Source organism: Orbicella faveolata, unplaced genomic scaffold, assembly GCF_042242905.1.
Source record: "Orbicella faveolata isolate gen_17 unplaced genomic scaffold, um_ofav_v1 contig_3, whole genome shotgun sequence".
Taxonomy (NCBI): domain Eukaryota; kingdom Metazoa; phylum Cnidaria; class Anthozoa; order Scleractinia; family Merulinidae; genus Orbicella; species Orbicella faveolata.
In genome coordinates this window covers 21770204-21796266 of record NW_028301558.1, presented here as the reverse complement: position 1 = coordinate 21796266, position 26063 = coordinate 21770204, and the positions used below count along the sequence as shown (strand labels likewise).

Below are 26063 nucleotides of genomic sequence, written 5' to 3'. Positions count from 1 at the left end.
CTATCCAAAGCGATCTTGAAAAAAATAGAGAAGGCCTCCACCTCCTCCCTTTCTTATCTCTCTTTCCAGTACTTCGTCGAATTTCACGTAATGCTGGCTTCGGAGTATGAAACCTTTAAATTTTATAATGTTGGCGTGGACTAAACATCAGAGAAGTCCAGCCGGAAATATGTAGCAGACATTCAGACTGGCAGCAAATCTAGAAGCCCACTGAATTCTTGTCGTTAATCTCAAGAGATTGAATGGGATGAGCCTTGGTAGCAATAAAAGGCACGCTGCGGTGACAAACAGGACAAGATAACGCTAGTCGTAAAAAAAAACTATCATTTTAAAAACTTGACGTTTCAAAATTATAGTTTTTTTACGGCAAGCAAGATTCCTGTTTTTAAAGATTTCTGCTTTTAAAGATTCCCCATTGTAAAGATTCCCGCATTTAAAGATTCCCATTTTAAAGATTCCCGCTTTTAGAGATTCCCCATTTTAAACATTTCCACTTTTAAAGTTTCCTCATTTTAAACATTTCCGCTTTTAAATATTCCCCATTGTACAGATTTCCGCTTTTAAAGATTTTCGCTTTTAAAGATTTTCGCTTTTAAAGATTTCCGCCTTTAAAGATTCCCGCCTTTAAAGATTCTACATTTAAAGATTCTACATTTTAAAGATTCAACATTTTAAAGATTCCCCATTTTAAAGATTCCCGCTTTAAAGATTTTTTATTTTAAAGATTCCCCGTTCCTCGTTCCCCATTCCCATTTCCCGTTCCCCGTTCATATTCTCCCATTCTCCCATTCTTCGATTCCCCGGTTCCCCGATTCCCCGATTCCCTGTTCCTCATTTTAAAGATAGCCTATTTATAAGTTGGCTCAAAGTCCTGCAGAGAAGATTTGATTGCTGGCTGGAGCTGTGTGTCGCAAGTGGTAAAAGATGGATTTCCGCGGAGATTTAGATTCCCTCCCATCCTTTTTGGTGTTGATACTTATTGCTCTTCTTTCAATTTATCTGGTCACCTGTTTGTTTTGGAGGAAGAAAATCGATATAAAAGGAAAATTTGTCCTGATTACGGGCTGCGACACGGGCTTCGGTCGCGCGACAGCGATTAAGTTGGATAAAATGGGAGCTTGTGTGCTGGCGACTTGTCTGACGAAAGAAGGAGAACAGAGCTTGAAATCAGAGGCGAGCGACAAGCTGGAAACATTCCAGATGGATGTGACAAATTCCAAGCAGATTAAAGATGTGTATGAAGAAATCAAGACAGCAATTTCACCTGGTAAGATCAAAAGAAAAAATGTTAGGAGACACTTATGAATTCCCAGTCGGTTTTCTGTAGATATTTCTTCTGCAAATTTTGCTGACAATCCGGGAAAGCTGAGATCATTTTGGAATTCTACCGAAGTTACGTAACATTCGGTCCTACCAGTGATCGGGTGTTCTTTTTCGTTTCCCGCGCTCTCCAAACAAATGTTTCTTTAAAAGGAAGCTTCTTCTTCAGTTTGCATTTTCTTGACAATTTGGGAAGTAGCTCGAGTTTCCGGGAAAAGCAAAGTCATTTTGGGATTCTGCCGACGTTACGTAACATTCGCGATCGGATGTTTTTTTTCCCTTCGCGAACTCTCCAGAAAAATTATAATAATTATATGAACTATTCAACCAAAGTATGCTGATGTATCAATGAAGCGAAAACGAGTCAGGTACGAAAATAATCATAATAATAATTCAATAACTTCTAGAGTGCTGTTTACATTTACTGATCAACAGCGCTTTACACCTTAAAATACCACAATAAAATTCAAATATGTAAAACTAATTGCATGTATATTAATAAAATAGGATATTTATAATAATGATAATAAACTTAGTAATCTCGGCTAATAAAAGTGAATATCAAGCAAAAGACGCTTTAAAAGCTATACGAAATCATAAGCTTTCAGCTTACATTTAAAAACAGCTAATGACTGAATATCATGTATTTCAGCCGGCAAACTATCCATAAATATGGAGCAGCAACTGAGAAAGATCTATCACCTAAAGTGACAAGCATTTTCCCTGTAGGAGGGTCTAACAATAAACTTTGATTTGATCTAAGATTATATATAGATCTAGGCATAATGTTAATTAATTCTACGATATGCTTGGGTACCAATCCATGAATGGCTTTAAATGTTAAAATTAATATCTCAAAATAAACACGATGTTGTACTGATAACCAATGAAGTTCATAAGGCGCGGGAGTAATATGCAAGTACTTTCTGAAGTTCAATACAAGTCTAGCCGCAGCATTCCAACTTAGGCAGGCCATACAAAAGGCTATTACAATAGTCTAACCGGCTAGTGATAAAAACATGAAAAAGCGTTAATAAAGAATCGTGAGACAAATACTCCTTAATCCTTTTAATATTATGTAGGCGATCAAAAGCGGCATTACAGACTTTAGATACATACGTTGACATTGACAACTTATTATCAAACCATACACCAAGATTTCTAACACATGAACTAAGATATATATCATATTCACCTACTGAGATATTGCTTACATCATTGATCTTACCTAATTGCTGTCTAGTTCCTATTAATATTTATCAACTCCGTTTTATCATCATTAATCATTAACCTATCCCTAATCATCCAATTCCTTATGAAAAAGAAACTGTTCGGTTAAGTATGAGCGCACGAACATGTAACATTCCTATTCTGCTTTTAAACCTTTTGCGGAAACTACAATGCCACACATTTCTGTAAAGGTGCGTCCAGGAAAATGATCTAATTAATTTCCTACTCCCAGAGATTGAAGTCTCGACAGAGCGTTTTTAACGGCTCACTACACAAGTGTTATATCTCGTATCTCATTAATAAAAAGATCATATAGCTGTCTCTACTTCGTTCTTCGATTTTTATTCGATTTTTAAAGCCAAGAATATTGTTATTCGGTTGGAAAAAAACCGCTCATGTAACTTTGGAACTGCCAAACTGCAGGATAACTATCATGTAGTAAGCTTGACTGTCTCGAGTTGTGGTTCAGGAGTCAAGGCGGTGCGTGGAAAAGAAGATTAAAATTAGGAGACAAGGGTTTTACTTGGACAAGCGACTGTAGACGCCGTTTATTAGATTTGATTACTTTCGAGGAGATTTAGATTTAGATGACTTTCGAGTATAACCGCTAAACTCTTTAAGACTGTAAGCTTAACTAGGGAGAAAAAGGATTAAACTTTAGGAAAGCGGAACGGAAAAGACAGCGTGAACAGAGACAGTCCGGGGGCACTTTCAATTCTACCAGAAGTTTCAGCAAAAAATTGAGGTAGTTTCATGTGCCAAATGGGACAGCATAATCCGGTTGGGCGCTCCAAACCAATCAGATAAACAATGTAAACAACCATTTCGCCCAAGGAGAATGGGACGCGATTTTTCCGGTTGTTCCAGAATTTTGGAGCACTTCGCCATGTATGGCCAATTTTCCGAAAGTTTTTCCGGAATATTTTCGTTCCTTACTCGGTTATTTCGAAAGTTTTAGTTACAAGATTCAAAGTCCCGTATCTAAACGTGATCAACACATGACGTAGACTAGTAACAATCCTTTTCAATAGAAATGATTTTTGACTGAGCGCGCGCGAGTAAGCGACACACGCAACTGTTGACCGGAAATTAAACCGGAAATGAATTTCATGAGGAGTGTTGAGCAATATCTCGAAACTTAGCTCGCTCACCAATCCTGATTGTTTGCATACAAGTAAAATGTTTTCTTCACATTCGTAAAGAAACTTTCAAAAAGTTATCTGGTGAAATTTACTTTCCATCTCCCAACGGCATTTCCATAAATAACACAAGAACACAAGTTCTACTAGATAATTTTTTTGCATGCTACGTATTAGGTAAGAGAACTTCATACATTTTTCGAAATTAAAAACAAAAACTTCTAGGTCACCGAGTTAGTTTTTATGATATTTTCCAAAAATTGAATTTTGTAGGGTCTTTTAGAAGTGCGTGGAAAACCCTTTCTTGGAGGGTGTAAACTGCAGGTTAGGGTTGCAGGTCATTGTTTCACCATAGCTGGAGCAACCCAAACCTTTGCTAATACCAACATTAGGCGTAAAAGGTGATGTTTAAGCCTAAGGTTAGCACTTTTGTACAGGTTTGGGTTGCTTCAGTTATGGTAAAGCAGTGACCTGCAACCCTAACCTACAACCTGTACTTTACACCCTCCGACCCTTTGTAGTCTCCTGAAATCAGGGATTGCTAGAGTATTTGTCACTCAATTTAAGTTTATGGAATCTGCAAGATCATTATATAGTTGAAGTCACTCAGTCCGAGTACTCGAACGTCGTGGTCATGTAAGTCCTTACTGTAGTAACTGCATGCAAATTATTAAGGTTTATGGGACTACAGGATGAGCTCTGCAGTTTGCTTGATTATTTTATTATCAAATGAATGTTATTCCCTTGCTATGAAAAATCATAGGGGTTTTCCCTCTTGTTTTATGAGAAGAAATCTTATTCAAAGCAGTGAAACAGATGTAGTTTTTTGTCAGTCTGATTATCCCTGATCCTTTGGAATAATTATTGATTATTCGTATCATTGTATGTAATTATTTTCTGACCAAGCCATTTGCTTGACTACCAAGCTTAACCAGCTTTAATTTCACTTTTTTGTTTGGGTGAAAAGCCAATTACGACCCCAACTTATCCACTCATCCTTGTTTAGTGATGGGTCCAAATTCAAGAAAAATGTGAAAATTTGCAACCATTCAATATTTGAACTTCATCTTGGTTTCAGATGGATTATGGGGCCTCGTAAACAATGCAGGTATTTTGTGTTTAGCACCAATTGAGTGGTCGCCACTGGAAGACTTTAAGCGAACAGCAGATGTCAATATATGGGGAATGGTTGATGTCACTAAGACCTTTCTCCCACTGTTAAAGATGTCCAAGGGACGAGTGGTGAATGTGGGCAGTATGGCAGGTTAGAGGAGAGGGCTCAAGTTCTTGTACTACATCTACTGTTTATGGTTGCACAATAGTTTTGCATCAAAGACTTCAATGTTCTTACATGTAAAGCCCTGTCCAAACAGGAAATTTTTGTTGGTGTTTGAACAGGTTTTTAACATGTTTTATTGGAATTTGGTAGAATTTGAAGGCCGTCAAACATTTCATAAAACATCATTAATTAAATATTTATTTTGTTCTCTTGTTTGGTGAGCGCTTTTTTGCACATTTGGACAGCTACAGACAAGGTTGATGCACGCAAGATCCTTGAGCCATAAATAATTGGTCATTTTCCATGAATACAGCATCACGCAGTCACTGTTTTTAAGATGACAAATAAAGGAGGCACTCCTAGTCTTCCGTCGTTTACCTTCTTAATTTACTATTATCTTCTAACACTTCAATGAGCATTGTGGCAGCCATACATCACATTAATTTGCTCAGCTGGATCTCTTATTCTGCCACATTGACTGAGTTGTTAACAAACCGATAATCGAATCCAGTGGCCCACAATTCTTTACATCTAACATGTCACCCGACAAAGTTTTCCTGCGTCTTGTCGCAAAACTATTCCCATTTGGACAGGGCCAGTTTATATGAATGTTCCAGGCTGTGGGCACATTCCCCATTCCTTTGGCTTGACATTAAAGACATTAAAAGCATGATACCACTTGACATCCTTATTCCGGAGTTGTGTAGCCACAGGTAGCTCAAGCTCCGTCACTGTTGCCCAACCTAATTTAACGTCGAGGTTTTGTGTAAATGAATCTATCATCTAAACAGTTAAAAGAAATGAGAATTATTTCTAATTTTACATGTAGCTTAATAAAAACTAATGCTCCACCCCCCTCACTGTTACCAAAACAAAAACGAAAGAAGGCTCTAGACCCAGAAATAACAAAAGAAATAAGCTGACTTTGTCATATCCACTGTGATTAGCTGCATTGGGGCCATTCTGTCCACTGGTTTGCTAAATATTTCTAGTAAGGGATAGCAAACAGTCGCTAATAATGGTTGGATATAGACAGTCTTGTTAAAAAAGTTATGTATTTCTTTACTCAAGTATATGACTTCCTTTAAGTGTAGTTACACTGTATGACGTAAATAATGATACAATTTTAATACCATTATTTTGTCTGTTGTAAATTAAAATGTTATTCTTGTTGGTACCTTTAGGGCTTCCATTACGAGTAGCTTAGGTCTGTTAAGTGGGTGCCATGCAATTTCATGAGCAGATACATTATTTTTTCAGCAGATGTGTTACTTTACCAGCAATACAGTACGTGCAGTTTTTGTGATACTTACATATTTCTATAACTGTTTATACTTTTCATCAACTACAGGCAGGATTTCAGTTCCGCTTTATGCTTCTTATTGTGTGTCAAAATATGGTGTGGAGGCATTCTCTGATGCTCTACGACAGGAAATGCAACCCTGGGGAATGAAAGTCATTGTGCTGGAGCCGGGATTCTTTGCCACCAAACTCTCTGCTCCTGAAGCTCTGGAGAGAGGCTTAAGGAAGGGATGGGACCACATTAACGACGACCTGAAAAGGGACTACGGAGAGGCGTATTTAAAGAGAGGTACTGACTCCTACCCTTGTAACATAACCCTTTATCTTACTGGCGGCAGGTTATAGGCTTCTTACATTAATAATTTATCATTATCATTATCATCATCATCATTATCGTCATCATCATTATCATCATTATCATTATTATTATTATTATCATTATTATTACTATTATCATTATTATCATTGTTATTATTCAGGGTTGTATAAAATTCCATTGTAAGAAACTACATTTTTCCCATTTTTGCTTACTTTGTCAAAACCTGCATGAGTTACCAGTCGTAGTGAACAACACATTACCTGTAAGAAATAAATGGAATTTAAGCAATAACATGACTTATTAACATCGTCAAATTTGATAGTGATGACATGAATTCATCAGCACGTCATGATATTTATATAATCGTAAGTTCTGCTTTTTAGACGTTTAGTTTTGGCATCTGAACAACCAAAAAAAGGTTTTGCAGGAGTTATTAATTTATGTTTTGAATTCTGCTTTCTTCTTAATAATAATAGTAATAATCCCTTTCTTTAAGTCTCAAGGTTGAGCACGAGAGCTCAAGTACGAGTGCTCTATTGATTGGGGAGGCTACAAATCAACTGAAATCAGAACAAATCAAGTCAAAATGTTGGTTTTGAAGAGGGGGAAACCGGAGTAACTGGGGAAAAACCTCTCGGAGCAGAGGGGAACCAAGAAACTCAACCCTCATATGGCGTCAAATCCGGGAAATGATCCTAAGCCACATTGGTGGAAGGCGAGTGCTCTCACCACTGCGCCAACCCTGCCAGCGCCAACTTCATGGCCTTTCTCGTATTAATTGGGTTTGTTGATGATTCTCTACTCTGTAACACTACCAAAAAAAAAATATCGCTCCAAACAAAAAACCCACTGTACATTTTGATCAAAACCAAAAACCATCACAACCAAGTTTATATAACCGTAATTATACTAATTCATTGGTAATACGTGGACAATACGAACTTGAGTCTGCGTGAGAAGGCTAATTCAAGAAATGGGGGTAACATCGCAGATTGCGTGTGCATGTGACTGACCGCTGCACTGAAACCATACACCTAACAGGAAAAACCAGAAGCTGCACTGGATGAACTGATTATAGGTTTGCCAAAAACCGAAAAACAATAGTTAAAAGCTGGGATAACCGAAGACCACTGAACAGATACTAAAACTGAAAAACTGATCTAAAAAACTTATGCCAAAACTGCAAATCCCTATGCTGTCTCCCAGGAGGTTTTTTTCTGGCTAGTCTGGTTTTCCCCTCTCATTAAGAAACCACTTTTGACTCTGATCTGATTGGCGTCAAAATTACACTACTCAAGAAGTGCAGCACTTGTATTATATTATTATTACAACCTTTTTGCTTATCATTAGGCTGTACTTTGCACAGAATGAGAAATGCATTCATCTCTTCAATAAAAATAATAAGATTAACTAATACTTCTCTGTCCCATTTTTTGAACTATAGCCATCAATTCAGTCATTCATGTCAAGGTTGACTTTTTTGTTTTTCTTTTCAGCAGTACAGAAAGTGACAAATTACCGTGCCCTTTCCGATAACAGCGTAGTTGTTAATGCAATAGTAAAGGGCCTGACTTCGCCCTCTCCATCTGATCGCTATATGGTTGGCCTAGACGCTCGGTACATGCTCATACCTTTGGGCTCTTTGCCAGCATTTATTGCCGACTTTATCTTCCGTGTGCTGTTCAGACCACCACAAGCACGTGCTGGCTAGAGAGCAAGTGCCACAATGTTAATGAGCAACTTGCTGTTTCATTTCAAAAGGAAACTTTTTTCTGTTTTCATGTCTTTCATAATAACGTAGTCTTCATCAGTTTAAATGTAGAAGCATTTACTAAAGAAAAAGTTGAATAGTGTAGGGAGAACGTTTTACAAGTAGCTAATAAAAATCCCGCATTCAAATTATCAATAACATTGATTCTATTCTTGCATATGAATATAAGACTTAGGAACTTGGCTGAAGGAAACTTGCAATAGCTTACTGTAGTTTTGTGCGCTCTTATAGTGTTGAACACACATGCATCTCTTTAAAAGTCACTTAATGTTTTAACTGGAACAAATAGAGAAGCATATACTTTAGAGACGTTTTAAACTAAAACATTTACTGCTCTCAGTTATGTGCAAATCCCTTAATAGCCTGCATATTGGCTGTCTTGTGTTCTTTGGAAGCCAATCGATGATGTATGTATGGACGAATTTCCCCCTCTCATCTGATCCTTTTATTTTTGTATTGTGTTATTAATTAAGGACATGGTCAGACATGGCAGACATCCCTAAACTTTACAATCTTTCTGGATTGCAGAATATCCTGTCCCTTATCATTTCAAGACAAAGTTAAGTTAATTTAAATTAGTCAGATTTTTCTCACCAAATGTAATTCACTACCCTTTCACCTTTCATGGTGTTTTTTGCATGTGGAAGAGAATAGGTGAATTTGCTCTTGTCCCAGAACTCTTGATCTTTATTTAAAATTATGCTTTTAAGACTGAGCTCATCCCAATGGGTAGTGTAACACTTCATGATTGAGACTTAATTTGCTAAAACCTACGAAATGTAACTTGCACTAAACAGACACAGCTCTTTAATAATACATAATAATAATTATCGTGAAATGTTATTATGAGCATAAAGAACACAGATGAAAAGCAGTGAACACTATCAAATAAAAATCCATGAAAATCCTGTGAATATACTCATGGTATATTCACAGGATTTTCAAATGTTTTTTTATGCCATTTTCATGGATTAATCCCCCAGGTTTTTCATGGGTTTGATACCATGAAAAATCCATGGGAAAAAACATCAAGATGCAATGAAAACTGCATGTTTTAGTCCACGAAAACTCTTGCCTTTTTGTCAAGCCCATGAAATAACCATGCAAAAAACCAATAAAATGCAGTGTAGACTGGAGCTAGTTTTTTAATGGAATTTCAATGGTGATGAAAATCCCATGAATTAAACAGCATGAGTTTTGTGGTAAATTTTCATGGGTTTATCATGCCATTACCAAAATTCATGGCTCATGGAAAACTTGTGGTTTTTCCCTGAATATGGCCATTTTAATGGTCCATGAAAATTTTCTCTCTACTTTAACTACCTTTCACGGAATTTTTATGGTCCATGAAATTTGACTCCCTGTTAATTTCATGGAATAAATGATTACAACTGCAACCCATGAAAATCAAATTAATAGTCCATTAACTCAAAACAACTTAACACTTTTATTCCAGTCATTTTGATATTATTACAATTTGTTTCATCATAATTTTCTAAAATATTATTTGCAAAAAAAAAAAAAAAAAAAAGTACTAGTAATAATCGACTGGTTTGTATGGCCTGGATGTAAAAAGTATCCTGGGTACTCATATATCTAGACTTATTGATAAGTTATGTCAGGCAACAAAAAACACACTTGGCTACTGGTTCAAAGACTTCTAGTAAGATGCACAACATTAACTGCTCTGCTGGGTTGCCCTCTCTAAACGATTTGTTGGTCTTTTCACCTGTGAAAATTATAAATCAAATAAATTCCTACTGACAAACTTTTTCTTATTTCGAATTCACACACGTTTGGAGTTTTTTTTTTTTTTTTAGCTTGTAAGATCATAGTCGACAAGAAAATGGATTGTAACTTCAAGTGCAACAACAGAATGGTAAGTACTGGGAGATTACAATCACAAAAGTGTAATTTTTTTGCACTCTCCTCTTCTGAGCTGTTTGCAGAATCTCATTTCAGAATTTTATTCTTGAACGAAATTCAGGAAATTCTGTTGCTTCATGACACGCGCCTCCATGAATTTCGTTTTAGCACAAGCAATGTAACTTGCCGTGAATTCTGTAGATTACTGTCACTTACATGTAAGCCTGGAGGATCTGGAGGCTTTGTAAAACTTTGTATTGCAAAAGCACAACACAAACTATTGTGCAAGCATTTCTCATCAGCAAATAATTGTGAACATTCTTAACCACAGGTCCTAAGAAAATCAGGAACACGAGCATTGTTCTAGAGTTTCAATGAAATGAATAACAGCAAATCGCTTCAGCCATTTGTAATGTCGAGCAAAAATTATGATTTACTTACTTTTCTGCGACTTGCCTACCCTTCACTGAAGCAATCATGATGCTCATTTGAACTTGCACGCAACATTTTAAAGGGAATTCCATGCTAAAACTATTTTTAAAAGAGATTACTGTACATGTAAGATCGATATCGGGTATCGGTGAAAACCGACTCTTTCGGTGTGGTCATCCGCTGGTCACATGTATACATTTGTCACATTTTCCAAAGCATTATGGGACGGAAGCATCAAAATGGCGGTCAAAGAGTTGGGATTTGAAAATCACAACTCTGTCCTCATTTTAAAGCCTTATTATTCGTTGGAAATTAGTCAGAAATTGTTTCCTGATGCTCGTTGTGATTCCAGTTGAGTCAAGTTCTTGTGAAGGTGGAGAAATATGGAATTATCATTGGCAAAAGAGTAATCAAGCTATGTTTGATGATATGATCCCTGTATGATCATGAGTGAAGCTGAGTGAAGGCGGCTTATTTTACACTGGTCAGGTTTACAGAAGACTTACGGTTCCTGCAGCTTTCTAACAGGTAAACTGATTTTTTGCATCATTTGTAGAAGCTCTTGAAATACTGGAAACGTATTGATCATCATGTAAAGATTCCAGAAGATTAGGATGCTTTGACACGCAACCCGAAGTCTTGTTGATGCGATTGGTTAAATTCAAATGTCCATCACTTTACGAAATAAAGAACAATATTATTCAACACAATAATACACCAAAAAAGTCCTGTTGAGAGTATTTTCCGCGTAAAATCTGTCATTACAATGGTTGTAAGCTCTCTCATTAAGCTTGCTGATAAAGCAATGTCCTTCTTCTTGTTTTTAATTTTCAGGATGATGATGGTGCTAGCTTGAGCAATGTTAGAAGTTCACATAACACTATCAAGGCCTTTTTATTTTCCACTAGCAATTACTAAGGTTTCAAAAGATCGACATGTTATTTCAACAGGCTGGTTAAAATTCTCTGTAATTGTGCAGAGTTTTATAGGTTATTTTGTGGCTTTTTTATGCAAAGAAAGATTATTTAGAACAGCAAAATAATATTATTCGAACAGGTTACACAAAATCACTCTCAAGTACTGTAGTTCTTTACATTTACTTTGTATGTATGCTAAGTATTTATTACCTTTATTTTTCATAACCCATGATTCATGGATAATTTATTGGAAAATTCATTGAAAATACTTTTATGGAAAATAAATAACCCTTGAAATTCAAATCTAGAGATCATGATTGTGCTGTTCATGGGTCATGAAATGTAGCTTTCCATTTCATGGAAAATTTATGCCCCATGAAATCCCACTTTGTTATTTGTTCTATTTTTTTTCCCCATGAAAGTACTTTTTATCGATCATAAATTTTATCACTTTAGATTTCATGGATATTTCAGATTTTTCATGGCCTTGAAAGATTTTTTGATGGGTCATTAATAACATCATTTCAAATTTCATGGAAATTGATGATTGTATCAAGAGCTGGCCGGCTATGACTGGTGTTTCTAAAGTTTCCTTGCATGGGTGTAGCCCACGGCCTATAATTGCTATCAAATGGACCCCGTATCCCTAGGGATAATACAGCCAAAACCCACAACCATTTTTCCTTTCCACATAACAGACCACCCCAGGGAAAAGTAGGGATGGCCTCTACACTCTTTCAGGACAACATAGGGGCCTCTACTTATTATTTAAATTCTGTGTCATATCCACAGGACCAAGATTGCAAAAATAGTTGCAATTTCCCAAGGAGAACACATAATTTTAATCAGTCGAATTTCCCACAAGACTATGGAATTACTCTCTCCAAGTTGGAACCCACTAACTCCGATAATATTACACACACCATTACCCCATGGTTCTGTCATAATACAACACCTTCACACTAACAGTAGGTCACCACCACCTGCCATCGCTTGGATACCCATGCACCTGGAACTAAGTTCATGCAAACACATTCAACCGGAATTTTTCCTAACAATTTAAGTTTAAACCCATCGGGAACAAATTTAATTTATGTGGCTCAGAAAGCAAAGAAATAGACCCAGTTCCAGTGGCCAAAATTGATGAAAGTCTTATGCCATTAGGAAATACGGGTGCAGACAGAAATGTTGCTAAAGTTCAGTTGTTAAATGTCATTGTTTCAGAAATCACAGACAATAATGATGCAGTTAAGTTATTACAAGAAGCTGTCTCCAAGTTAGATGGGCAGCACAATGAATTAAATGCAGGCACAAATGTCTCCCAGGAATAGGTGGCAAGAGACCCAGCATATATAAAGGAATCAACTGAATTAAACTCTGGATATATTTCAGTCAATGAAGAGATACAAGAGTCAAATGAGCTCGAAAATATAATATTGTAACTATGAAGATATTGGGCAACAAGACGTTATTGTAAGCCAGCTTAATTTTTCCGATACAGAGCAGGTCGCCTCAATCTCACGCACATTATCATCCCACTTAGAACATTTAACAAATACCGATTTCCAGTCTCCCACCATCCTGAGGATTCCATAATAGAATTAAATGTTAAGTCAGGCCATCTCACTCTTGAGGGTTGTATTGGTGGGTTATCTCTTCCTTTCCTAGTAGACACTGGAGCCGCTATAACCGCAATTAGTTCAGCTCTCTGGCAGCCCCTACGGGCACCCGTGAAACACCCTCCCCATTCAATTCCACCTTAAGTTCAATCGGAAGTCAGTGGGGACCGCATGCTAGTGCAAGGCAGAGTAACAGCCCCTTTCCAAATTGGACAACGCACTTTTACCCATAATGCCCTTGTCATTACCAATCTCTTGCATGATGTTATATTAGGAAAAGATTTTTTGGAACATTTTAAATCCATTATAATCCTAGAACAACATACTATTTCCCTCCATAACGAATCTCCTTTTCATTCGTTGGCTCCAATATTTCTGTCAGAGCCAAAAATGCTCTACAATGAACTAGGGCTATCTTTGAAAAGTATTTCCGCGCTGACGTTATGTTTCTTGCGCAACGAATTTGGTTCTATCTTCGTTCGAAAACTGTCCCGTGAACCGGGTCCATGCATTTGTCTTTGCATTGCTTGCTTTGATTTTCGCCTCTGACGTTTGCATCCATTTTGAACATGTTATATTTGTACAATATAAAAGTGTGAAAAATGAACTACTCAACATGACACGAGCGTGGAACAAAGAAAAAATCTGAGTCCCCGACAGGAATCGAAACCATGACCTCCCAATTGTCACGCAAAAGAACGGGGAAACTGTCTCCTTTGACGAGCCGATCCCAAAAATAAATTTCATAAAACTTATCATGATGTAGTTTATTTAACTCCTGGCATAATCTGAAACGTGTTGGGGCAATGTTTAGAGAAAATGACACGGTTGTATCTTTACCTGAGGGGCATTATACTGTTGACAGCCTCGCAAAAGAGGTAACAACCAGTTTTGAATATTATTAAAGAAAGGCTAAATTGTCCGTAGAAAATGATAAACCCAAATCTGTATGAGAAATTATAACCTGGGAAACAGACTCGAAAAAAGACTTTTCAGTTACTCACGATTCGGCAATGTTGATTGGTAGTGGGAGGAATTAAATGATACAATGTACACCAAAAAGCTAAATAGCCCGCGCACATATTTTATTCTCTGTGACACGTTAGTTACACGACCCCCCAAAGCATTTAGTGCTTAAACGATAATCGTGCTTTAAATAAAGGATTTTACTTTACTTTACTTTACTTACTTTACATTGCCATCCCAAAAACTTTTTAAACGAGAAGAGATCTGATATTTTGGCTACATTTGAGATGAAAGGTCGTCCTTATGAAAAAATTAAGTATATATCACCTCCACAACAGGTTTTGCGTGACCGCTCGACAGATACATTTATAAATAGCATCGCTCTTAGTGTCAGAGATGACTGATTTCAATGCCTTGCCACTTAAATTTGAATTAAAAATAAATTAAATTCCTTTCTATACAATGTCGTCCGCTAACGCATTTCCGTAAATAACACAAGCTCTACTAGATAGCTTTTTCGCATACTACGTATTAGGTATGAGAACTTCATACATTTTTCGAAATTAAAAAAACAAACAAACAAACAAACAAACAAACAAACAAAAAAAAACTACTAGGTCACCGAGTTAATTTTTAAGACATTTTCCAAAAATTGAATTTTGTAGGGTCTTTTAGAAGTGCGCTGTACCGTTGCCATAGAAACAGTTGGAGACTCGCAGACACCCTTAAAAATTGCCTGACAATAATATTTAACGATGGGCCTTTTGCAGATTAGTGATCACATGGTACAAAAACCGCCATATTGGAACGCAAATTGCGTACTTGGACATCTAAGCAAAGCAAGTTAATCGGCTAAATTTTCTTTGTTTTAGATGTCCCAGTGGGCAGTTTGCATTCCAGTATGGTGGTTTTTGTACCATGTGATCACTAACCTGCAAAGGGCCCATTATTCGCCGAGGGCGAGGTGATTGTCGGCGAATAAAAACCGAAACGAAGACGAGGTCTTTATTCGCCGATCTTCACCAAGCCTGGAGTGAATAATTGTTTTAGTATAATTACATAAGTGATTATTTGAAAAATATGCATTTTCTTTAAAACAATTAATTTCTTCGTCTGTGACCTCGACAAAAGGGCCTGCGGCCATTTTGAAAAAAACCGCTTAAGTGATTATCGCCTATTAATCACCTCAAATGCAACCAATCAGCGCAGAGAATTTTCAATAAACACTTATGTAATTATACTAAAAGTCAATATCAAAACGTTTCCCTACTGAAAGGATTGACAGTGTGGTAATCCTTTTCCACTGGAAACCCACTGTTACCCGGGGAAAACCCTTTCTTGGAGGGTGTAAGCTGTAGGTTGCAGGTTATGATTGCGGGTCATTGTTTCATAGCTGGAGCAACCCAAACTTTATTAATGCTAACATTGGGCCTAAAAGATAATGTTTAAGCCTTAGGTTAGCATTTTTGTAAAGGTTTGGGTTGCTTCAGTTATGGTAAAGAAGTGACCTGCAACCCTAACCTGCAACCTGCACTTTACACCCTCCGACCCTTTCTAGTCTCCTGAAATCAGGGATTGCTAGAGTATTTGCCACTCAGTTTACGTTTATGGAATCTGCAAGATCATTATGTAATTGAAGTTGCTCAGTCTGAGTACTTGAACGTCGTGGTCATGTAAAGGGATCCTTGCTGTAGTAACTGCATGCAAATTATTAAGGTTTACGTTACTACAGGAGGAGTTCTGCAGTTTGCTTGATTATTTTATTATCAAATACATGTTATTCCCTTGCTATGACAAATCATAGGGGTTTTCCCTCTTGTTTTATGAAAGTTGGGTAAGGGAGGGCTTAAGGAGAAATTTTATACAAAGTAGTGAAACAGATGTAGTTTTGTGTCAGTCTGATTATCTCTGATCCTATGTAATAATTAATTATTGATTATTCACATTATTGTATGTATATTTACTATCCAATCGCAGCCAAAGACGGCTTTTTTTGATGTCAAGTAATTATTTTCTGACCAAGCCATTTAGTTGACTACCAAGTTTAACCAGCTTTAATTTCACTTTTTTGTTTGGGTGAAAAGCCAATGACGACCTCAACTCATCCGCTCATCCTTGGTTAGTGACGGGTCCAAGTTCAGGAAAAATGTGAAAATTTTCAACCATTATTCAATATTTGAACTTCATTTTGGTTTCAGATGGTTTGTGGGGCCTCGTAAATAATGCAGGCATTTTGTGTTTAGCACCAATTGAGTGGTCGCCACTGGAAGACTTTAAGCGAACAGATGTCAATATATGGGGAATGATTGATGTCACTAAGACCTTTCTCCCACTGTTAAAGATGTCCAAGAGACGAGTGGTAAATGTGGGCAGTATGGCAGGTTAGAGGAGAGGGCTCAAGTTCTTGTACTACATCTACTGTTTATGGTTGCACAATAGTTTTGCCTCAAAGACTTCAATGTTCTTACATGTAAAGCCCTGTCCAAACAGGAAATTTTTGTTGGTGTTTGAACAAGTTTTTAACATGTTTTATTGGAATTTGGTAGAATTTGAAGGCCGTCAAACATTTCATAAAACATCATTGATTATATATTTATTTTGTTCTCTTGTTTGGTAAGCGCTGTTTTGCACATTTGGACAGCTACAGACAAGGTTGATGCACGCAAGATCCTCGGTGAGCCATAAATAATTGGTCATTTTCCATGAATACAGCATCACGCAGTCTCTGTTTTTAAGATGACGAATAAAGAAGGCGCTCCTAGTCTTCCGTTGTTTACCTTCTTAATTTACTATTATATTCTAACACTTCAATGAGCATTGTGGCAGCCAGACATCACATTAAGTTGCTCAGCTGGATCTCTTATTCTGCCACATTGACTAAGTTGTTGACAAATCGATAAGCGAATCTAGCGGCCCACAATTCTCTGCATCTGAAGTTTAAAACATGTTTAACGTGCATTTGACAGTTTTTTGTTTTATATACTCAATGGAAACATTATGGTTTTCTGCGATGAAACAATTAGAAAAATTCTATACCGATTTTCCTTCCGTGTCCTTTCAGCCTCTTAAAATTCGGATTTGTCACCACCGGTGGGGTACAAAATCCCGCTGGTAAGGAGACTGGGGATAGCAAAACGGTGACGTCAAAACAGGAATGAAATTTCTCCAGGGCCCGAATTTTCCTTTTTTTACATTTAGCAGTTGCCGAAATTGCTTCTGAGATGCATTTTCATTTTGGTTGCAGTAATGAAATTAGACAAAAGAACGAAATGTCTATCCCTAAAATTTCATTCATTCTTGTTTTGACGACACAGTTCTGCTATCCCCAGTCTCCTTACTAGTGCGGATCTGTTCCCCACCGAAAGTGAAAATTCCGAGTTATAAAAGCCCAAAGGACGCTGAAGGAAAATCGGTATGGAATTTTTCTAATCGTTGTTTTATCTCGGAAAACCATGATCTTTCGATTGAGTAAATAAATAAAAAAAATCTGTCATGTACACTTTAAACAATTCGGCCACCCTGTCAAACACTAGCATGTCTGGTCACCCGACAAAGCTTTCATGCGTCTTGTCGCAAAACAATTCCCATTTCAACAAGGCTTGTTTATATATATGTTCCACGTTCTGGGAACATTCCTCATTCCTTTGGCTTAACATTAAAGACATGCAAAACATGACACCACTTGACATCCTTATTCCGGAGTTGTGCAGCCACAGGTAGCTCAAGCTTCGTCACTGTTGTCCAATCTAATTTAATTTCGAGTTTTTGTGTAAATGACTCTATCATATAAACAGTTAAAAGAAATGACAATTATTTTCAAAAGGTCTAGATAGCAGCAGACATGTAAAGATTTTAAGGAAAACGACCAATTTTTTAAGTTTAAAAGACATGTTTCGACAGAACTTCTGTCATCTTCAGTTGAATGAATGATTACAAAGCAAGTTGAATAATAAGTAGGCAAACATGCTAATGAAGACAAATAGTAACAACAGAACGTGAAAAGGTGTAAATTAAAAGGATAATTTTAGATTTACATGGTGTAATTGCTGATTGAGGCAAGGTAGTTCTTTTTGAATATGGATAGCCTCCTTTATCTTGAGTTGAAAGCTGGTAGTGGCGTGATCTAAAATATGAAAGCAGTCTATTGAACACAATGAGCGACAACGTTCAGAATTCTGAAGATGTTTGAAGATGTGAGAGGCCCTATCAACGGCTAAGTGTTCACGTGCGCGTGTGGAAAAATGTCGAGAGGTTTCGCGGACATAACAGGCATTACAGCCCGCACATGTAAACTTATAAACCACACGTGAGCGAAGCCTGCTGGGGATAGGGTCTTTCACACCAAAAAGGTTACCTATCTTAAAGGAAGAAAAAACTAATTTCATGTCTAAATCATTACAATAGCGCATGATTAAGTGTCGAATCTTCTTCTGAGTGATGACAGAAAAATGGCCTATTTACGGCAGCTTAAAGTAAAACGTGGGCGAGGTGGTAAGGGGGTAGCCCCGGGGACAATGATTGCTATGGGTCCCAGTGATGTAACGGTTAACCACTTTTTCAATTAAATGGGCAGGGAAAAGGTTAGTTAGTTAGTAGCTTAATAAAAACTAATGCTCCACCCCCCCCCCCCCCTACTAATGTTACCAACACAAAAACGAAAGAAGGCTTTAGACCCAGAAATAACGAAAGAAATAAGCTGACTTTGTCATCTCCACTGTGATTAGCTGCATTGGGGCCATTCTGTCCACTGGTTTGCTAAATATTTCTAGTAATTATAAGGGATAGCAAATAGTCGCTAATAATGGTTGGATATAGACAGTCTTGATAAAAAAGTTATGTATTTCTTTACTCAAGTGTATGACTTCCTTTAAGTGTAGTTGCACTGTATGACGTAAATAATGATACAATTTTAATACCAGTATTTTGTCTGTTGTAAATTAAAAATGTTATTCTTGTTGGTAACTTTAGGACTCCCATTACCAGTAGCTTAGGTCTGTTAAGTGGGTGCCCTGCAATTTCATGAGCAGTTACATTTTTTTTTCAATATATGTGTTTACTTTTCTAGCAATACATGCAGCTGGTGTACCACTGTTTTTCTGAAGTTTTTGTGATACTTACACATTTCTATAACTGTTTATACTTTTCATCAACTACAGGCAGGATTTCAGTTCCACTTTATGCTTCTTATTGTGTGTCAAAATATGGTGTGGAGGCATTCTCTGATGCTCTACGACAAGAAATGCAACCCTGGGGAATAAAAGTCACTGTCCTGGAGCCGGGATTCTTTGCCACCAAACTCTCTGCTCCTGAAGCTCTGGAGAGAGACTTAAGGAAAGGATGGGACCTCGCTAACAAGGACCTGAAAAGGGACTAGGGAGAGGCGTATTTAAAGAGAGGTACTGACTCCTACCCTTGTAACAAAATCCTTTATCTTACTGGCGGCAGGTTATAGGCTTCTTACATTAATATTTTATTATTATTATTCAGGGTTGTATAAAATTCGATCGTAAGAAACTACATGTTTCCCTTTTTTGTTTACTTTGTCAAAGCCTGTGTGAATTTCCAGCAGTAATGAGAAACACCAACCTGTAAGAAATAAATGGAATTTAAGAAATAATAAGCACTTAAGGTGGGGGTACACCCAAAAATCAGGCCATTTTTCAAACAATTTTCACATGTAAGATATTATTCCAAACTATAGCAAACTATATATTTCTAGAAAGCTTATGAGTCAAAGATTGTGAAAAAAAATGTTTAATGCCCCAAAAGCTTATTGTAAGCTGATACCAAACAGTTAATTGTACCACCTGCTGGGTGATACCAAGGCTTACTTGAGAAAAGATATCTCCTGCTAGAATGAATGAAATTGAATTATTTTTGCTTCATTTTAAAAAAGACAAACTGCTTACTGTTTTAAGCATAGAGATTTCTGAAATAATAAAAACACGAGAAATGATGGCTCATCAAATTTGGTACAAAAAATCCAAGATATGTTTTACATCATAACTTCAAGCACATGCATCATATGAAACATCTCTATGCTTAAAACAAACAACTTATTGAGAACAACAAATACTGAAAATTTCAGCTCAATTGGATAAATCGTTCATGAGATATCTTTTCTTGAAGGCTAAAAACATACGTAATGAAAAAAGTGACTTTAAAGTTGTAATTAAAGTAAAACATTGATTTTCACATCAGTTATGCCTTAATTGTTGCTATTTTGTACACATTTTGCCATAATAAGTTTCTAAAATCATTTCAGAAGCCTCCTGCTTCATAAGTCACTCCTTCGGCTTCTCTTAGAGCTTCTTCACGACGAGTACGCAGAAGCTGTTCTCCCTGACGGCGCTTCTTTTCTTTCGCAGTTGCTTGCAAATCTGACTTTCTCTTCCTTTTACTGTCTTTGACATTAGAAGCCAATCTTCTTGATGCTCCACCAGGGATTGAAAGTCTCTCCATTACTCTTAGTCTACTGCTTGCCCCACTATGGAGGTGACAGACAGCTGACGCCACTGCACACCGAACCACTTTGACACCATGGTGCTTGTGCTTGAGACACCGGACCCACACCATTGAGTTTACACCATTAGAGTTAAACTACCTAAACAGAAAAATTAAGTGTAACTAAGTAAATATTGAAAAATTGCCATGCAGTTTGACAGGAACACACAACAACAGAAAACATATTGCAGTGTAAAATAACCTAAACATAACAATGCCTTCTTGGACCTAGCCCTTCAATCTAAAAGGTCAGTCACTACACAAAAAAATGTGCTAGAATTCAGGAGCCGAAGTCGAAAGCAAAAACCAGGACAAAATCCATATCTGGAAAATTTGGTAAGGACTCTATGATAGCACTACGAAAATTTCTCACCTTCATCACACACGTGGGTACTAGAGACCGCCTTGGATAAGTTTTCCAGGTCAATGATTCTGTATCCCTTGCTTTCCTCGGCTTGGAATGAAATCTCATCGTCAGAGTTTTCTATGGAAAGCTTTTTGCTTGTATTCTCCATTTTCTTCCTTGATGAACCAATGGGTTTTTCGGAGTCTGAGTCCGATTGATTTGCAACACGAGATGTGCTTGGTTGTGTTTCGAAATCATCAGCAGGAGCGGGTTTCTTTCCTTTTGCTGCATGTCTCTGCGTCCCAGAAAATCCTTTCCTTTTCTTTTTGTAGGAAGATCTCACTGTCTTTCCGACCATTGCCAGTAAATTTTACGCTAATATATCGCTTCCAAATGATTCTGATCGTTCTTGCTCGTTCTGTATACACAGTGATTTCGATCGATTGAATGTAGCACGTCAAAGCTATCCCATAATGCGTTTCACCAACAAATCGCTTCAAGTAAGACTGAATGCAGTGTCCTTAGTCATATGCGGTCCAGAAAGCTGCATAAAAACATCATAAACAACTGGAAAACAACGAAATGCTGTTTTCGTTGCTATGGCAACCAAATTAGCCAACAGAGGCGGGAATTTTAAAATCGCTCGCAAAGACATAAAAGAAAAAATACTGCCATAAACTCTTACTCCGTAGTAAACTTAAATACCTAAAGATGCAAAATCCGAGAAAAACAAAAATTTGAATTTTTCAGCAAATTTTGGGTGTACCCCCGCCTTAATGGCTGGCCCCAAGGGAAACAGTGAGTGTTATTTCCCCGAGACCCTCAATCCGCCAAATTAAAAGCTTGAAGACACAAAATGTTCACATTTTCCCCTTTGTTAAAATGATATGTTTTTGCCGAATTATAAATCTCTGTTCTTGAATAATGAATGCCCTCTCTGGTGGGAAACGTTGCCCGACTTCAGTGGCTTTTTGACATCAGGCCGACTAGCACACAAATTTGCCGCCGTTTCAAGGTGCACGGCCTGATCACGTGCGAGTCGGAAGTTCAAGTTGTTGTTTCCCTAGGGCGTTAGTGAATCGGAAAACGTATTTGAGTTGGGAGGTATAACAACATGACTTATTAACATCGCCAAATTTGATAGTGATGACATGAAACCATCAGAACGTCATGATATTTCCATAATCGTATGTTCTGCTTTTTAGACGCTAAGTTTGATCTGAACTACAAGAAGAGGTTTTGCAGGATTTATTCAATTATGTTTCGAATTCTGCTTTCTTCTTATCTGATTGGGGAGACTACAAATCAACTGAAATCAGAACAAATCAAGTCAAATGTTGGTTTTGAGGAGAGGGAACCGAAGTAATACGGGAAAAACCTCTCGGAACAGAAGGGAGAGCCAACAAACTCAACCCTCTCATGGCGTCAAATCCGGGAATTGATATCGGGCCACATTGGTGGAGGGGGAGTGCTCTCACCACTGCGCAAGCTCTGCCAGCGCCAGCTTCTTGGCCTTTCTCGTATTTGGGTTTGTTGATGATTCACTACTCTGCAAAACTACAAAAAAAATTATCGCTCCAAACAAAAAAACACACTGTACATTTTGATCAAAACCGAAGACCATCACAACCAAGTTTGTATAACTGTAATCAAACTAATTCATTGGTAATACGTGGACCATAGGAACTTGAGTCTGTGTGAGAAGGCCAATACAAGAAATGGGGGTAACATCGCAGATTGAATGTACATGTGACTGACTGCTGCACTGAAACCATACACCTAACAGGAAAAACCAGAAGCTGCACTGAATGAACTGATTGTAGGTTCGCCAAAAACGGAAAACGAAAAGTTAAAGGCTGGAAAACCGAAAACTACAACAGATACTAAAACTGTAAACTGAAACTGAAAGTTTTTCGGCACAAAAACTCGCAAAACTGATCTAAGAAAATGCCAAAACTGCAAATCCCTATGCTGTCACCCAAGAGGTTTTTCTCTGGCTAGTCTGGTTTTCCCCTCTCATTAAGAAACCACTTTTGACTCTGATCTGATTGGCGTTAAAATGACAGTACTCAAGAACTGCAGCACTTCCATTGTTGTATTATTACTATTATTATTATTTTTTTAATCATTAGGCTGTAATTTGCAGAGAATGAGTAATGCGTTCATCTCTTCAATAAAAATAAGAACAATAGTAACTAATACTCTCTGTCTTGACCTTTTTGTTTTTCTTTTCAGCAATACAGAAGGTGAAAAATTACCGTGCCCTTTCCGATAACAGCACAGTTGTAAATGCTGTAGTAAAGGGTCTGACTTCACCCTCTCCATCTGATCGCTATATGGTTGGCCTAGACGCTCGCTATATGCTCATACCTTTGGGCTCTTTGCCAGCATTTATTGCCGACTTTATCTTCCGTGTGCTGTTCAGACCACCACAAGCACGTGCTGGCTAGAGAGCAAGTGCCACTATGTTAGTGAACAGCTTGCTGTTTCATTTCAAAAGGAAACTTTTTTCTGTTTTCATGTCTTTCATAATAACCTAGTCTTCATGTTTAAATGTAGAGGCAACTAAAGAAAAAGTTGAATCGTAGAGAGAACGTTTTGCAAGTAGCTAATAAAAGTCCATTCAAATTAACAATGACATTGATTCTATTCTTGCATATGAATATAAGACTTAAGAACTTGGCTGAGGGAAACTTGGTACATGTAGTGTTGAACACACATGCATCTCTTCATAAGTTACTCAATGTTTTTATTGAAACAAATAGAGAAGAATATACTTTAGATAAGTTTTTCACTAAAACATTGCTGCTCTCAGTTATGTGCAAGTCTCTTAATAGCCTGTACATTGGCTGCCTTGTTTTTTCTGGAAGCCAATGGATGATGTATGTATAGACATATTTTTCCCTCTCATCTGATCCCTTAATTTTTGTATCATGTTATTAATCAAGGACATGGACAGACATGGCAGAAATCCCTAAATGTTACAATCTTACTGCATTGCAGAATTTCCTGTCCCTTATCATTTCAAGACAAAGTTAACTAAGTTAATTTGAATTAGTCAGATTTTTTCACCAAATGTAATTCACGTCCCTTTTATCTTTTCATCGTGTTTTTTGCATGTGGAAGAGAATACATTTGCTTATGTCCCAGAACTCTTGATTTTTATTTAAAGTTGTGCTTTTAAGACTGAATTCACACCAGTGGTTAGTGTAACACTTCATGAGCAAGACTTAATTTGCTACAACTTGCAAAATGTGATGTGCACTAAACAAGATCAGTTCTTTAATAATGCATGATAATAATTATCGTGAAATGTTATTATGAGCATAAAAAACACAGATGAAAAGCACTGAGGGCTATCAAATGAAAACCCATGAAAATCCTGTGAATATGTTAATGGCAGACTGGCGGATACAGACCTTAAGCTAAGGGGAAGGGGGGGGGGGGGGGGTTGGGTGGGTTGTTTTGCTTGCCCTGCTGGCTTTTTTCCCTTCTGTGATTTTCTCTTTTTTTCCCAAAATAAGGGGTGAGGGCCCGACCCCCCTGGGCCTTCCCCTTAATCCACCACTGCATAGTATATTCACCAGATTTTCAAAAGTTTTTCATGCCATTTTCAAGGATTAATTCCCCAGGTTTTTCATGCATTTGATACCATGAAAAACCCTTGGAAACAACATGTTTTATGCATGTTTTAGGGTCCATGAAATTTCTTATCTTTTTGTCAAGCCCATTAAATAACCATGAAAAAGCCATTAAAATGCAGTGTAGACTGGAGCTGGTTTTTGATGGAATTTTAATGGTGATAAAAATCCCATGAATTAAACAGCATGAGTTTATGGTAAATCATGTCATTACCAAAATTCATGGCTCATGAAAAACTTGTGTTTTTTCCCTGAATATGGCCATTTTAATGGTCCATGAAAATTTTCTCACTACTTTAATTACCTTTTCACGGAATTTTTATGGTCCATGAAATTTGACTCCCTGTTAATTTCATGGAATAAATGATTACAACTGCAACCCATGAAAATCAAATTAGTCCATTAACTCAAAACAACTAAACACTTTTATTCCATTCATTTTGATATTATTACAATAATTTTTGTTTCATCATAATTTTCTAAAATCTTATTTGCTAAAAAATAAAAAAAAAAAAAGTAATGATAATAATCGACTGGTTTGTATGGCCTGGACGTAAAAAGTATCCTGGGTACTCGTATATCTGGACTTATTGACAAGTTATGTCAGACAACAAAAAACACACTTGGCTACTGGTTCAAAGACTTCTAGTAAGATGCACAACATTAACTGCTCTGCTAGGTTGCCCTCTCTAAACGGTTTGTTGGTCTTTTCACCTGTAAAAATTACAAATCAAATAAATTCCTACTGATAAACTTTTTCTTACCTCGAATTCACACACGTTTGGAGTTTTTTTTTTTTTGGCTTGTAAGATCATAGTCGAGAAAATGGATTATAACTTCAAGTGCAACAACAGAATGGTAAGTCCTGGGAGATTACATTCACAAAAGTGTAATTTTTCGCACTCTTCTCTTCTGAGCTGTTTGCAGAATCTCATTTCAGAATTGTATTCTTGAACGCAATTCAGGAAATTCTGTTGCTTCATGACACGCGCCTCCATGAATTTCGTTTTAGCACAAGCAATGTAACTTGCCGTGAATTCTGTAGATTGCTGTCACTTACATGTAAGCCTGGAGGCTTTTTAAAACTTTGTATTGCAAAAGCACAACACAAACTATTGTGCGAGCATTTCTTATCAGGAAATAATTGTGAATATTCTTAATCGCGGGTCCTAAGAAAATCAGGAACACGAGCATTGTTCTAGAGTTTCAATGAAATGAATAACAACAAATCGCTTCAGCCATTTGTAATGTCGAGCAAAAATTACAATTTACTTACTTTTCTGCGACTTGCCTTCCCTTCACTGAAGCAACCATAATGCTCATTTGAACTTGCACGCATCATTTTAAAGGGAATTCTATGCTAAAACTATTTACAAAGATTAAGATCGATATCGGGTGAAAACCGACTCTTT

General features: G+C 37.1%; 2 protein-coding genes, 4 long non-coding RNA genes and 1 pseudogene across 9 annotated transcripts; 3 read left to right on the top strand and 4 right to left on the bottom strand.

Moving 5' to 3' along the window:
* The first annotated feature begins 818 nt into the window (after positions 1 to 818).
* LOC149106864 (retinol dehydrogenase 7-like) lies at positions 819 to 8498 on the top strand. Of its 3 annotated transcripts, none has more exons than XM_089298829.1 (4): positions 821 to 1267; positions 4768 to 4953; positions 6320 to 6559; positions 8089 to 8498. In XM_089298829.1, the coding sequence occupies exons 1-4, from the start codon at positions 925 to 927 to the stop codon at positions 8298 to 8300; spliced, it is 981 nt and encodes a 326-aa protein (XP_089154955.1). In that variant the 5' UTR covers positions 821 to 924; the 3' UTR covers positions 8301 to 8498. The 3 variants fall into 3 exon arrangements, with proteins under 3 accessions (XP_089154956.1, XP_089154955.1, XP_089154954.1); XM_089298828.1 differs by having other exon boundaries at positions 823 to 1267; positions 8086 to 8498; XM_089298830.1 differs by lacking the exon at positions 4768 to 4953 and having other exon boundaries at positions 819 to 1267; positions 8086 to 8498.
* LOC149106865 (uncharacterized) lies at positions 5149 to 7536 on the bottom strand. Its single transcript, XR_016210034.1, has 2 exons — positions 6802 to 7536; positions 5149 to 5751 (listed from the first exon to the last, which is right to left on the bottom strand). It is a non-coding gene; the product is annotated as an uncharacterized LOC149106865 (long non-coding RNA).
* Positions 8499 to 9788: 1290 nt separating the features above from the next.
* LOC149106863 (uncharacterized) lies at positions 9789 to 10782 on the bottom strand. The gene is made up of 2 exons (XR_016210031.1): positions 10668 to 10782; positions 9789 to 10089 (listed from the first exon to the last, which is right to left on the bottom strand). It is a non-coding gene; the product is annotated as an uncharacterized LOC149106863 (long non-coding RNA).
* Positions 10783 to 10823: 41 nt separating this feature from the next.
* Positions 10824 to 11878, top strand: LOC149106862 (uncharacterized). The gene is made up of 2 exons (XR_016210032.1): positions 10824 to 11186; positions 11493 to 11878. It is a non-coding gene; the product is annotated as an uncharacterized LOC149106862 (long non-coding RNA).
* Positions 11879 to 16247: 4369 nt separating this feature from the next.
* Positions 16248 to 23645, top strand: LOC149106860 (D-beta-hydroxybutyrate dehydrogenase, mitochondrial-like; annotated as a pseudogene). Its single transcript, XR_016209604.1, has 4 exons — positions 16248 to 16278; positions 16359 to 16541; positions 19317 to 19556; positions 23246 to 23645. The product of XR_016209604.1 is annotated as a D-beta-hydroxybutyrate dehydrogenase, mitochondrial-like (transcript).
* On the bottom strand, positions 19899 to 21616 carry LOC149106861 (uncharacterized). The gene is made up of 2 exons (XM_089298833.1): positions 21038 to 21616; positions 19899 to 20764 (listed from the first exon to the last, which is right to left on the bottom strand). Exons 1-2 carry the CDS (start codon positions 21366 to 21368, stop codon positions 20742 to 20744), a joined length of 354 nt encoding a protein of 117 aa, XP_089154959.1. The 5' UTR covers positions 21369 to 21616; the 3' UTR covers positions 19899 to 20741.
* A 1404-nt stretch (positions 23646 to 25049) lies between the features above and the next one.
* Positions 25050 to 26058, bottom strand: LOC149106859 (uncharacterized). The gene is made up of 2 exons (XR_016210030.1): positions 25928 to 26058; positions 25050 to 25365 (listed from the first exon to the last, which is right to left on the bottom strand). It is a non-coding gene; the product is annotated as an uncharacterized LOC149106859 (long non-coding RNA).
* Positions 26059 to 26063: the final 5 nt, after the last annotated feature.